Raw genomic sequence first — 14535 nt, forward strand, 5'->3', positions numbered from 1 at the left:
GCCCATGTGTCTCACAGGAAACAGAAACCAAACACAAAGCTTCATTTTTCCATCGGAAGAAAACTGACTGTGGCATTTTACTAACTCGTTCTTTCCATTATTTCCAAATTCGCAGCAAATTTAGAGTAAATCAAGGTTCTTCCCTGTGTGTTACCATTGACAGAGTGTGATATTTCATTTCAACCATGATTTTGAACATCAGTTTCTTGCTATAAGGATTAATAAGCTTTGTATATGATCACGTGCTCCCAATCTATTATATTTGTTGCTCTAAATTCCTAATCAGAATATTTAACTTAGAAAGGCATATGAACTTTTTTTTTTTTTTACACTCATCTCTAAGGCACTGCCATGGTCTTATTCTCTTTAGAGATCAAACTTTCATTTGGAAAAACAATTCACACCCAGCTCCCTTGTTAGTGTTTCATGAAATGGTGTTAAAATAAAACCGAAATAACAAGTGTCCCTCTCTCCATCTGATAAATGCAGCCCGACTTACCCTTAGGGATATGCAATTCGTGCTTGGTCTTTTCACACCACCCCACTGGGTGAATGTCAGGGGAACCAGCATTGGTCCAAAAATCATAGCAGCTTAAATAACCATCAAAATGCAGTCTCAGCCGGTAACCACACACCTGAATCAGACAAAGTTCACAATTGTTCATTAAGTTGCATGGATTGAAATGTGCTCAGAAACTGACAAAGATATTCAAATGTCTAGTCAACATCATCAATATGAACCAATCTGATCCATCTATCCATCCAGGCACTTTCATCAGAGAACAAATGTGTATGTAAAATAATATATGACTACATCAAAATGATGATGAAGGGGTATCTAGAACTTTCTGCAAAAGTATACCCTTTAGACCAATCTTGGAATCTGAGGCCAAAACAAGTATTTTTAATTGACTCTTAATTCAGTATCTACCAAATATTCCTTTTAGAAAATGTATCTTCTGTTGGTGGGCTTACTTCCTACCTCAAGAGGGTATAGACTGAGCTACAGAATGGCCTTAACCCATGGAGCCAGTGTATTTAACACAGAAAATAACTACGGTCTGAGAAATACTTCCTCCAGATATTCTTTACAAGTCTAACAGCCATCATCATCACACAGAGCATGTGAATGTGACTTCTGAGTTCAATGCCTTTATAAATTTAGACCTCTTTCATTGATTTAATAACACCTTGAATAAACATTACATTTTAAAATCCATTCGTTTTCATCAACAACAGTTCTCTGTATATGATTTTTCATAAAATGAGTGTATTTAAATGAATATATATTCATTAGTTCAGCTAATCTATGAATAATTACATCACTATAATAGGTGAAAATAGCCCCGTGGCCTCCTTAGATTATTATCGACTTTTGGACAGACCTATTTTTTTCAGTTATCTCAATGATAAACACTAGTTGATGAAGAACTTACTAGAAAATTCATCGCAAGAAAAAAATTATTACGAAGTGTATTTTTATACATTATTGACAAACATAATGGACTGGGACTCGTTTATGTCAGAAAGTGCTGAAATTTGTTATTTTTCTACAAAACTGTCACCACACAATTAACCCAAGGCCATAACACCCCCCTCTTACCTCGGCTACAGAAAGCGCACAGAATACAGATGGACGCCGGGGATCGATGCCTTCTAATCGCATCCCAACCTGAAAGCCATTTCCATGCTCTGGAAAGGATTGGTCCTATGAAATTTCATGGTACGGTTATCAGCCACTGAGATCTCTTCACAGTTTAACATACAGCATTTTTATGTCGCTGATATGTGGACTGTAAAAATAGCAGGGTTCAAAAAAGCAGAGGAGAAAAGTGGGTATAGGAGCTGGAGGGGGAGCGGGGAGAGGAGATGCTACTCAAGATGCAAAGCTGCAGTTAGACAGCGGGAATGAATGACAGGGATTTAAGGTGATGAATACATATCCACAGTGTGGCGTATATACAATACATCATCGTGGTGTGACTGACAATTATATATGATTATAACATGTCAAGAGTGAAGTAACAGAATTTAATAAAGGATTTACTATGTAGTTTGGAAGCTTGATTTTTGAAGTATAACACATTAATTCTTTGTTATTTTTATTCACGCATCCTATGTATTCCTCCCCCTAACTCAACCCAGACTTAACCCCCTTCTTAACTCCATACTCTCTTTTTTTCCTTTAATAATCTACCAAGTCCAATTTGTGCTACCAATAAACGTAAGGGTACGGAGCCAGCTACTGGAATGGTGGACCTGCTAGGTGCCACACCCTTAAAGAAAATTCAGTCTCCTTTCTCCAGAAGCGGTCAGCTGTCAATAGGTCCTCAGCTAGAGGGTAGGGCCAGTGAGACCAGCTTGATCTTTTGCATCCTCAGCAGGCCACCACAGGTGCTGAGAGTTTATCAATACAGTGTTCCTCTCATGTCCAGGAGCCACGGCTTTGCTCTGGTGTCCCCTTGGCCACCGGCTCTTAGCCCTCCTGCTCCTTCTTCCATGACAGTACCTGTCCCTGGCACTGTGAGAGTGGCACAGAGGTCCCATTGGTGGCTGATCATTCTGCACACTGACAGATCCGTGAGTTTCTTCACTATTTATGGTTTACTAGACAAATGAACTTCTCTATATGGTCTGAGAACTGCACTAAAATGTGGGTTTAGAGATAGTCACTAAATGGCAGTTTGATGCTACCTCCAATTAGAATAATAGCAATAGATTGGGAAGCTGGGTTTTAATATGCTTTCAAAGAGTTCATCCATTAAATCCTTTTGATCGCCTTCACTCATTTTTCTCATCCCTCCTTCCTGTGCTCTGGACAACAATGTTTTGCTGATTGCACAGATGACCTATCCCCAGTCTGCAGCTGGGCTCGTCACTTTGTTTACAGTGACTTTGATATATATAAACTCCCCCCCACCGCCCCGGCCCCATCCCCAACAATGTGTTCTTGCTGTGTGGCCCAGGAAGCCCTGAATTCATGACCCTTCTGCTGCCATGCCCTGAGTCCTGTGGACCACTTTGAATTTTAATACAGACAATCTAGGAAGCCATATGTCTTCTGTCCAGCTGTGTATCCAGCCTATGGAACCCTAACTCTGAGGCTTCTGATGTCTTAGTGGTTTGGAAAAGTTACAGTCAGAAAACAGCTTCTCTGTAAGGCAGATGACAAAGCTCAATACTGGACAATCACAGGAAAGGAGATTCTGGTTATCAAATAGCCAAAACCACAGAGCCTTGCTCAGCCAAGCTGCACAGCTGAGCGGGGAGTAACCGGGAAGAGGGAGAGAACAGGCTGGCAAGCTTGAGACAGGAATGGAGGCAGCAAGGCAGCCTGGACTTCGCCGATCCCGGAGCTGCACAGCATGGAACCACAAGGGAAACACTCTGTGTGTCTTGGTATAGGCAGCATGCCTACACCAGGAACTGGACTGAGAAACAGCACACGGTTTTCTGTGCCCTGCAACTCACAGCAAGTTTTGCCACACTGTCCTAGTAAGTGTTTGCCTGGTGGCAAAGAGAAGCACTAGTCAAATGTCATTTGAAGTCTTTTTGAAAAGTTATGCACTGGGGTTCAGGCCTGGCACACAGAGAGGAGTCGGACTGACTTTCCTTTTTTTAAGACAGCAGCTAGTCAGTCAGATGTAGATGTAACCAACTGTCTTATTAAATAAGAAACACAGAGCCATTCAGAGAAGAAAGCCAAGAGGTCAGAGCTAAGAGCCTCACCCTTCCTGATTCAGGGATCCTCTTCAGCCAAGAGAGCTCTCCGAAAGGGACCTACTTCCTGTGTGTATGTCTTTATATACTCTAGCTGTTCTGCCTTCTCATTGGTTGTAAAACCAAACATGTGACTGCCTCGTCACTGCCTGAATGTACCGCCCTCCAGGTCCTTAAAGGTGTGCGCCACGCACTTGCTATGGCTCTAATAGCTCTGACCCCCAGGCAACTTTATTTATTAACATACAATTAAAATCACATTTCAGTACAAGTAAAATACCACCACAGTCAGACATGAGCAAGTATGCACAATGGTAGCAGAGACTGAGACTCAGAAACATGTAATCCTAGAGCAGAACCTGCAGCATCCCTCCAATCGTGACGGTCTGTGGTTCGATCATGCACATGGGCCGAGGAGGCACAGGAAAGCAGCATGCCCAGCAAGCTCAGCTCAGCTCAGCCCTGGCATGATGTCAAGACAATCTTCTGACTAGGAATCCCATCTAAAGGAGTCCAGGCTCTACTCTGCCTTGCGCTAGTAAGCCCAGAAACAGCTGATTTCAGTGTCAGACCATTCCTGCTGGGCTAACTGGGCTATAAATGACAATAAGGAGTGGCGATCTCCAGCCTCTTCCAGGGGTGGAGGGCAACAAGACATAGAAAGGGGGTAGAATGGCAGAGGGAGAGAGTACCCACTCTGTGCCAACAGAGACAATATTTAAATATCGTTTAACTGAACACTTTTTTTTTTTTTTTTTTTTTTTTTTGGTTTTTTGAGATAGAGTTTCTCCATGTAGTTTTTGTGCCTGTCCTGGATCTTGTTCTGTAGACCAGGCTGGCCTCGAACTCAGAGATCCACCTGGTTCTGCCTGCTGAGTGCTAAGATTAAAGGTGTGCACCACCACCACCTGGCTCTGAACACTCCTTTTGTTTGTCTGTATTTGCTGATGTACAAGTATATGTGTACACGTGTATGTGTGTGTGTATATATATGTAGGTATGTGTGTGTCTGTTTGACTGTCTGTCTCTGTGTCTGTCTGTCTGTCTGTCTGGTGTCTGTGAGTCTCTGTGTATGTGCCCATGTATGTGTCCATGTTTGTATATGTGTGTGTTTGTATGTGTGTGTGTCTCTGTGTATGTGAGAGAGAGATCCTTTTCTCAAGCCTCTCCTTTTGATTTCCCATTTGGGGGTCTTTGGGGTTTTGCTGTTGTTATTCTCTCTCTCTCTCTCTCTCTCTCTCTCTCTCTCTCTCTCTCTCTCCATCTCCTTTGATTAATCGGAATTCTTTTATTCTACACATACTTTTATAACTAGGGTCTTCATTTGACGCCTTTCATCATTTCTATTTATCATTTTTCTTCTCTCTAATTGTTTCCTTATTGAAAAACAACAACAACAACACCCCCCTCAAAAAAAAAAAAAACATCTTTTAAAACATTTTCCTGAAGGTTGATTTCTGCCCCTACCACTCTGGCAGTTGTTACCAGAGCTATACATGATATAAGAGGTAGTTGGTTTTATTTTATTCCTGATTCTAGCTCAATGCTATTTGCTTCTGTTAGTGGTAATTCTTCTCCCTACAGACACTGGGGATCCAAGACACACTTTGCCCTGCCATGGAAGAACATCCTCAACCCAGCTAGGAGTCAGCACATACTGCTCAATATTACACACCCAACTCAAAGTTAAAACGATACTATAACTCAAAAAAGAAAGGAGAATAAAAAGCCTCAAGCCAACAACCGATATCTGAGCAGGTTAATGGGCCTGAAGGCCTACTCATGGATACGCCACCTCCAAGAGCTATAGCAGAGATAAAAGGACTGTGGACACTCCATCGACGCAAGGCCACCCTGTATTATACCCAGGCCTTTTCAGACTCTGAATGGCTGATAAGACTACAAATGATTGCAGAGGGTGTGTCCTACATGTGCAACCATGTACAATTGTCATCTTATAAGACCCCAAGGAAAGGTTGGAACTTCAGGCTCCGATACACTACACACCATCAGAAGACAATCAAGTCACCAAAGAAGTCAGTGGGAAACTTCACCATAGAATCCAGCTGGAAATACATTCAACTCCTCACTATAATCTGATGTCCCTGGTTACATTGTCAAAAAACAAAAACAAAAAACAAAAGGGACAAACTAAAGGTACAGAAAATCTATTCAGTGACACAATACCAGGGATACAAGGATTGTTTACAAACCCAGGAAATTAACCAGAAAAGATCCCTTTCATTGTATATTTAGATAAAATGTCAACAGTAAAGAACTGAGAAAGAATACTGTACCGACAGAGCCAACTCATGTATCAAGGCAGAAAACATCTGAATAATATCAGATTTGCCAACAGAAACTCTGAGGTCAGGTGGTGGTTTGAATAGGTATGGCCCCCATAAACTAATGTGTTTGAATGCTCGGTCCATAAGGACTGGCACTATTAGGAGGTGTGGCCTTGTTGGAGAAAGTGTCACTGTGGAGGTGTGTTTTGATGTCTCATATTCTCAAGCTATGCCCAGTGTGGTACACAGTCTTCACCTCTGCTGCCTGCAGATCAGGATGTAGAACTCTCAGCTCCTTCTCCAGCACCATGTCTGCCTGCATGCCACCATGTCCTGCCATGATGACAATGGACTAAACCTCTGAAACTGTAAACCAGCCCCAGCTAAATGTTTTCCTTTATAAGAGTTATTGTCATTCTGGTTTCTCTTCACAACAATAAAACTCTAAGATACCAGGTGACAGTAGATGCCCAGCCCAGATCACAATATCAAGAACAAGTATCCTTAAGAATATAAGGAAGTCAAGGTCAGTATAAGCTAACGCAATCCATGACCACTTCCATATTGCAGATGATACCTAAGGAACCCTAAACACAACAGAGCAAGGTAAACACAACACTAAGAAGGAAGAGAATAATAAGTCCGACTAGAAGACTAAACAGGCAAATTAGAATTAATTAGGAAGTAGTTAAACATCAGTTTTTTTTTAAGTATGCCAAGAATTAGTACACCCCCTAATTATAGCACTGGATTTAAATGGTCCTAATTCTCCAAATAAAACTGAGACTGGCTAATGGAATTATAATTAAATATCCTATTTCCAACCTATAAAAAACACGGTCCTCCATCAAATACAGTCTGAAAATTAAAAGTTAAAAAATTATATTCCAAATAAAGGAAACCCAGGCAAAGCAGGTGCAGCTTTCCATACTTGTCTCAAAAAGCAGATTTCAAGTGGCAAAACACAATGAAAGTTGCTACATGTTGGTAAAGGGAACAACAATATACACAGAAGACATAGTATATATTTTAGTATATAGTCCTATATATTTATTATGTATGCTAAATTATACATAAATTATCTATTTACTGTATAGTATATAGACATACATATATATATGTATATGTATATATATATATATACATACACACACACATCTGTATACCAAATTTCATAAAACAAGTGCTAAGGGAAACCACGAACATACAGAAATAGTGGATGCTTGCAGTATTCTGCTCTCACTAAATGCTCACCCAGCTCCAAGAAATTAACAAAAACTTTACACCAAACTAACTACAGTTAAAATGAACTTAACAGACAGCTACATAATGTTCTATCCAAAACTGCAGTATATGCATTCTTTTCAGCAGCTCATAGAACTGTCTCCAAAATAGAACATATTTTTAGGCAAAAAGCCAAGTCATTACAAAAAAAAAATAATTGAAATAATTGCTCAAAGCTCATCAGGTCATAATGGAGTAAAGTTAGAAATCAAAAGCAAGAGAAAGAACAGAGATTTGACAAAAATATGAGGCTGAGCAATGGCCTTACAATTATTAGTGATTCATTGAAGAAATCAAGGAAATGGTTATGTCCTAGGATCAAGTGAAAATGAAACATGAGAATCTGTAGGAGACAGAAAAAGAATAAAAAGGGGCATGTATGGTCATGAGAGATCTCAAATAAGCAACTCAATGATGCATCTTTGAACCCCCCAAAAAATAATACAGAAGAAGAAGAACCCCAAATCAGTAAAAGGGGAATAAATAATAAAGATCAGAAAAGAAATTAATGATATAGACTTTAAAAACATGACTCACAGGATCATTAAACTGATTCTTTGAGGAGATTCAGCACATTGAGAAGCCCTTAGCCAAACTACCCAAGAGAAAGAGAGAAGTGTATTAACAGAATCAGACCAAAAAAGAGAGATTGCAACAGATATCGCTGAAATTCAGATCAGGGATTATTTTGAAAAATGCCCACCTTAATAAATTTGAACAAATCCAAATAAATGGATATATTTCTAGATACATATGACCAACTATCATTGAATTTGTATATTTAAGAAAATTAAACAGTTCAATAATGAGTGATAAGACTTCTTTTTTTTAATCCAGGGCAGTGCAGAAGCTATGTTTTATCAAATGTATAAAGAACCAACACCAATGCTCCTCTAACTAGTCCATAAAACAGGAAAGTGAGGAACACTGGCAGACTTATCTTACAAAGTCAGTGCCTTTAATACTGAATGTAAGTGCAACAAAAAGTATAGCTTCCTTAATGAATGCAATTTAAAAAAAAAAACTGTCAATGGCCAGGCATGGTAGTGCATATATGTTCCTAGAACATGGGTGGCAGAGGCCAGAGGACTGTGGGTTCAGAAGACATTCTGGACTGCTACTTGGTGAGGTAGAAGATGCGCAATGAACTGAACAATATAGTAATACACAATGACGAAGTGAGTTTCATCCCAGGAATACAAAGATGGCTCCACACATGAAAAGCAGTAAACATAGCACACAAACAGAATCAAAGACAAAATATACACCAACTGCTTCAATAAATACAGTATAAGTTTCGATAAAATCTCAACATCCATGTAAAGTCCTTTAGGAACTAGAAATAGAAGGATCATACCTCAATCCAAGAAAGGCTATATATAACAAATCCATATCCAACAACACACTCGAAAGCGGAAAATTGAAAACATTTCCTCTAAATTAAGAAACAAGATGAGAATTTTGATTCTCTTTGCACTTCCTAAATATAGTAGTTGAAATCTTAGCCAGAACAATATGACAATTACGATGATTTGAATCTAACATGTTGCCATTACACAGTCTCATGCTTTAACACCTTTTTCATGGCCAGTGGCACTATTTAGGAGGCTATAGTATCTTGACAGGGTAAGGCCTAGCTAGAGCAAGTGGCATAAGCTGGCCACTTATGGTTCTACCTGGAACTTGATACTGATCTCACACTTTCTTCTTCCTGGTCCCTCACAGTAGGGGTGCCCCAACCCATACTTCTGTTTTCATGAACTTCATCATACTTTTTGCCATGAAGGCCTGAGACCCTCTGAAATCATGAACCAAAATAAATATTTTCCTTCCAGAAGATGATTTTTTGGGGGGAAGGCATTTTGGTTACAGTGATGTAAAAATTACTAATATAGTAAGCAGGAGAAGAAAAAGGCTGATACCAAGAGTGGGGCCACTAGTGTGACCATACTTGACTGTGTGGCTCTTGGGCCTTTGGACAAGAGGAACATTTTCAAGATGTGCACTGAACTGAAGCAATCCTAGATTTTTTTTTAAACAGCTTTCAGTGATTGAGATGGTTGAAGTTAATCTTCAACTTTATAGAATCTAGAATCATCTGAGGGGCAGACAGCTAGGCACATCTATGGTATGGTGATATTTTATTTGTGCTGAAATGTGGTGATATTTATTTGTGCTTTAATAAATAAAGCTTGCCTGGGGATCAGAGAAAAAAACCAGTCACCACACAGAAGTCATGCGATGTTAGCACATGTCTTTAATCCTATCACTTGGCAGGCAGGATCTCTGTGTGTTCAAGGCCACACTGGAAACAGAGCCAGGTGTGGTGGCACATGCCTTAAATTCCAAAACTAGTTAACCATGGAGGTCTGGAGGCCTGTACAGATAGACAGGAAGTGACAGAGCTGTGTAGGAAGAGGAAGTGATGTAGCTGAACGGAGAGAGCAAATCAGATGGCAGAACAGCAAGGCATATGTGGGTGGGTAGACAGGAAGTAAGTCACATTTGGAAGCTGCAGAGTTGGTGAGGTAAGGTTAGCTGGTGGCTTTCCCTATTTCCCTGATCTCTCTAAGGCTTTCACCCCTATATTTGGCTCTGTGTTTTTTGTTTAATAAGTCCATTTAGAAATTCATCTACAGTGAGGTATTATCATTATTATGATAATTGATGTGGGAAGAACCAACCACTGCAGGTGGTCCGGTTCTCTGGTCGGGATCCTGAACTGTCTGTGGCTGGGCTGAGCACTGGTATTCACTGTACTCTTCTTCCTAACAGCGGATTCGAGGTGACCAGCTAGCTGCCTCAGGCTCCTGCTGCCTTGACTGCCTCACCATGATCAACCATATCCCTGTGAGCCAAAATACACCGCAAATAAACTCAGCTGAGACGGTGAATGATTTGGCTGAGATTTCAGAAGATCAGAATGCCAATGTTCACAGAAATGTGGACAGTTAAGGCTGTGCTCATGGGGTCTCAGATCAGAAGCAGGACTCTAGTGGGATTAAACTAGGGGCCACTGACGTTACATTCTGGCAAAGGATCTGAATATACTTTGTCCATGTCCCCAAAATGTGAGCGAGGCTGAACTCAAAAGAAATGGACTAATTTTTTTCTGAGTAGGCAATGTCATGGCAGCATAACATTCAGACTATAATGTGGTTATTGCAGGCTTGTTTTAGTGAGACTCAAGAAAGTCAAATATGGATGATTTGAGACACACATAAGTTTGACTGTAACAGAAGGATGAACATGTTCCATGTTGCAGACAATGCAAATTAAGACAAAACAACTGTAACTGTTGCAGAGATTCCTGCCATCAAAGAGAAGCTGTGCTCTCTGCCCTGGGACAAAAGAACAGGTTCCCTGTAAAGATCATATCCATTTAAGGCTCCAAGTTATAAAATTGAGAAGATTTCCTTTAGAAATTAAGTATTTGCAGGAATGTCCCACTCAAGCAAGGTCACATAAGAATGCTTTCAGCAGGATTGACTGCACAAGCATCTATAGGTTTCATGCAGCCAGAGTCTGTGCAGCTACAGCCCAAGGAGGCCCAGCAGCCACTCAACCTGGCAGCACAATTTGGGTGTCACGTGGTACTGATTTTGCAAGCATGCAAAATGTAAGAAGGGTGGTGTTATCGAGGCTTATACTGAGGCATTATGGAGTGCTTGAGAGAATAAGAAATATATAGTTTCCTTCATGAAACCTCTCGAAGGGAGCTGCATGAAGCCATAGTTGCTGTGGAGACCTCAGGTTGTTAGAGATGTCAGAACTGTGGGTGCTAAGTGGAGACAGCTTAACAGAAAAGCCATGTGTGCAGCAGGTGGCCATATGGGTAGGGCTGCCATAGCCACCTAGAGCTGGAATAAAGCCACCACGTCATCCAGACACTCTCATGGAAAAGATTGAGTGTCTCCCCAGCCAAAGTTTGTCTTGCTTTGGTCTCATCGTACATTGATCTCCTCCTCTTCCCTTCCTTGTGCTATGGAAATGTTTATTCTCCACTGCTGCAAACATAAACTTTCCTTTTTTGATTTTACAGGGACTCACAATTAATAATTGGCAGCATGCCTCCTCAGAGTATGGGACTCAACGTGGGACTAATGCACTCTGCATTATGAGACAGCCAAAGGCCTTTGGGAAATGGGGGCAGAATGTTATGGTTTGAATCTGTACAGGCTCCTGCTTTGAATGCTTATTTCCCAGTGGTGGCCTCTTTAAGAACTGGAGCCTGACTGATTACTAAAAAGCAGGCCTCTGATGGCCATAGACAGGCCTTGGTTCTAGCCCTGCACTCTCTCTCTCTCCTAGTCTGCCAGGATGGACAAGTCTTTCCCATAATCCCCCACTTCCATGAGCTCCCTCATGCCTTCCCCAACATGGTAGACTGAGACCCTGCAAAAGCACCAGCCCAAAATAAATCTTGGTCACATTCATGTGGAAGTAATGGACAGAGCAACTGAATAAGACCAAAGGATACAAAATAGGAAGAAATTGAGTTATGCCCAAATGCCCATTATCCAAATGTCAACTTCCTTAACAAACAATGCTGGGGAGCTTGGCTATCAAGGAAGGGGTGGGGACAAAAAACTAGATGCCTGCATGTGGAGGACTGAAACTAGACTCATAAAAAAAGTCAACTCACAATGGATTGAATTTGGACTCTAATGTAAAACCTTTTAAGTATCTTAAAACTCTTCAGTGATCACCACTGCTGTACATGGAAAATTTTTACAGCAGACTCCATCCATTATTATTTTTCTAATTTATGGCTGGCTTTGGGCAGCTGGAGTGTGATTGGACAATTCAGGCTTCATTGCAAATAAACACATCTAGAAAACGGTGAATAGCCTCCAGTTCTGCAGTTCCCAGGGTGCATTTTAAGCACTAACTGTAGTTCTGCTTATCAGTGTTTAACATCTGAATGCCAATTTTTTGACGTGAATTTATTCTTTTGGGGAGATTTCCATTTGGAAAGAAAGCCAAGCTCCACAGAATGGTAAAGGAAAGTGTAAAGGTGCCTTGTGCAGCTGAAGGCTCGGGCACAGCCTGGCCTCTCACCCGCTGGCCATTTGCTCTTATGTCCTCGTTTTCATCTGTCTGCACTCGTGCATAGACAGAAACTGTTTCATGTGATACATGTACATTTTCAGGAGCATCTTCAGGTTCTTTGTCCCTATATAACAAACATCTTTCCTTCACAGCTATGCATTTTCCTGAATAATGAATGGAACAATACCTCACATCACCATAGGTCAGTTATATTTGTATTATACTTGGGCTAGTTTTCCGCTCATCTTGCATTATTGTCCATTTTTTCCAAAGCATACTTTATTTTTATTGGTGTGTGATGATGTTTGTGTGTTCATGTAAGGATAGGCGTGTGTGTGTATGTGTGTGTGTGTGTGTGTGTGTGTGTATACCTGTGTGCATGCTCATGTGTACACATGTGTGAGTGTGTGCACATGCACGTGCATGTGTGTATGCAATTCAGATAACAAGTTCAATTATTGCTGCTCAGAAGCATTTTTGTAAGGCATGGTCTCTTATTGGCATGAAACTCGTCAAGTAAGCGAGGCTGGCCAGTGAGTCCCAGAATCTACCTGTCTCTGCCTCCCACACAGTGCACATCACCACACTGGCTTTTGTGACTGGGTTCTGAGGGTGGAACTCAGGTTCTCAGATTTGCAAGGCAAGTACTTTTCCCACTGAGCTGCCTCCCCAGCCCCTAACTCTACATTGTAACACCCCACCTGCGCCCTACAAACGGGATCTATCTAAAATCAGACGTCACTTTAAGCTGACAAATCTCCCTAGTCTCCCCGGGTCTGGAACAGTTTCCATTAACATGTCATTGTCTTTTATCTTGGTGACATTTTCAAGAACACAGTCCTCTCCTCTGACTCTTCAATTAGAATATTCATCATTTTGAACTTGTCTGATGTCCCATAGGATTCAGTTGCCAGAATACTACAGGAGTGATGTCCTCAGGATACCACACCCAGAGGTGCACCATGACCATCCGTCCCTCAACGGCAATGTTCATGGTGATGACCAGTCCTGGTGTTGCCCAGGTTCTTCACTGCTTGGTTACACATAAAATGTGTGTGTACACACAAACATAAACACCAGCACACATATGTACATACTTTGTAAATTCCAAGTTCAAACAAATAAGTCCAATTCTAACCAACCCCAAAGGCTTGTTCTTTTCCCTCTTGTCCTGTGACCTTTCCCCTCTGATGCCACCCCTTCACTCCTTAACTAGACCCTCCAGGACATCTCTTAGGGTTGCAGAACTGGACTGTTGATAATATCATCGAAGAACTACAAAATGCACCATTGTTTGCAAGCCACTGGCCAGGCAAGGAGACTTCACCGTGTTTGTTTTCCATAACATGCAGCTTCTTTGATTCCATTTGTTTTCCATCCGCAGTGGTTGAATGTTTTATCATTTTTACCAAAGGTTAAAAAAAAAAAAAAAAAGCCTTCCTAAATCAAGCTTTTAGGTGTCTGTTTCTCCCAGAATCCACTACACTGCAGCTCTCATCCTGGAAGTAACCAACATCCCTGTGGTGTACATAGTCTCCATCCTTCCCAAGTTTGTTCTTGCAGAGGTATGTGGGTGCTTCTTATCTTTTTCTCTTGCACAAAAGTCAGCACACTCACACAGTTTGTGCACACGGCTTCCTGCTTGTTGAATGTTTCTCAGAACTCTTACTGGGTCAGTCAGCTTATATTCTTGTTTAGAGCTGCATTGTGTTTCACTGTGTGTGGGCACCACCACCCATTAAAACCCATTTGGTTGCCTAGTTTTTTATATGAACATGAAATCATTTAAAGACTCCGTGAATTGGCTGGTAAAATATCTTTCGAACCTTACATTCGCAGATGATTTTGGATTCCAAGAAGATTCCAAGAAAACCTTAAAGGATAATGATATCCAAACTGGTGACAAAAATGAATGATTTGTCAGGTTTATCTTATGTCTACAAAAATAAATGTCGTGTGTGTTTACTTCTCCCCATCTTCTTTCCGCATATCCTCTGTTTACAGCAGACTGTGTTGAACACGCTCTGTGTACCTGCCTCCTGTTCACTGCTTTGAAATTTCACAGCTCACTTCAAAGTTGCTGCACACACACACACACACACACACACACACACACACACACACACAAAATGCTGGCAAAAAGCCAAAAGAGGAGGATAGACAGCAGGGAGATGAGCATTAATATTTCAAA

General features: G+C 41.0%; 1 protein-coding gene across 2 annotated transcripts in view; it reads right to left on the reverse strand.

Moving 5' to 3' along the window:
- Window positions 1–14535, reverse strand: part of L3mbtl4 (L3MBTL histone methyl-lysine binding protein 4) — a 448777-nt gene that overhangs the window by 285188 nt on the left and 149054 nt on the right. Inside the window, exons 5-6 of one of the 2 annotated variants that reach the window (XM_052750167.1) lie at window positions 1604–1708; window positions 500–635 (exon numbers count right to left, since the gene is read on the reverse strand). In XM_052750167.1, coding sequence (XP_052606127.1) covers window positions 500–635; window positions 1604–1708 — 241 coding nt within the window. Of the gene's footprint in view, window positions 1–499; window positions 636–1603; window positions 1794–14535 lie in introns of both variants that reach the window. The other variant, XM_052750168.1, reaches the window with a different exon arrangement.

The sequence above is a fragment of the Peromyscus californicus genome, unplaced genomic scaffold, assembly GCF_007827085.1.
Source record: "Peromyscus californicus insignis strain IS unplaced genomic scaffold, ASM782708v3 Scaffold_21__1_contigs__length_65335640, whole genome shotgun sequence".
In the NCBI taxonomy this organism is placed as follows: domain Eukaryota; kingdom Metazoa; phylum Chordata; class Mammalia; order Rodentia; family Cricetidae; genus Peromyscus; species Peromyscus californicus.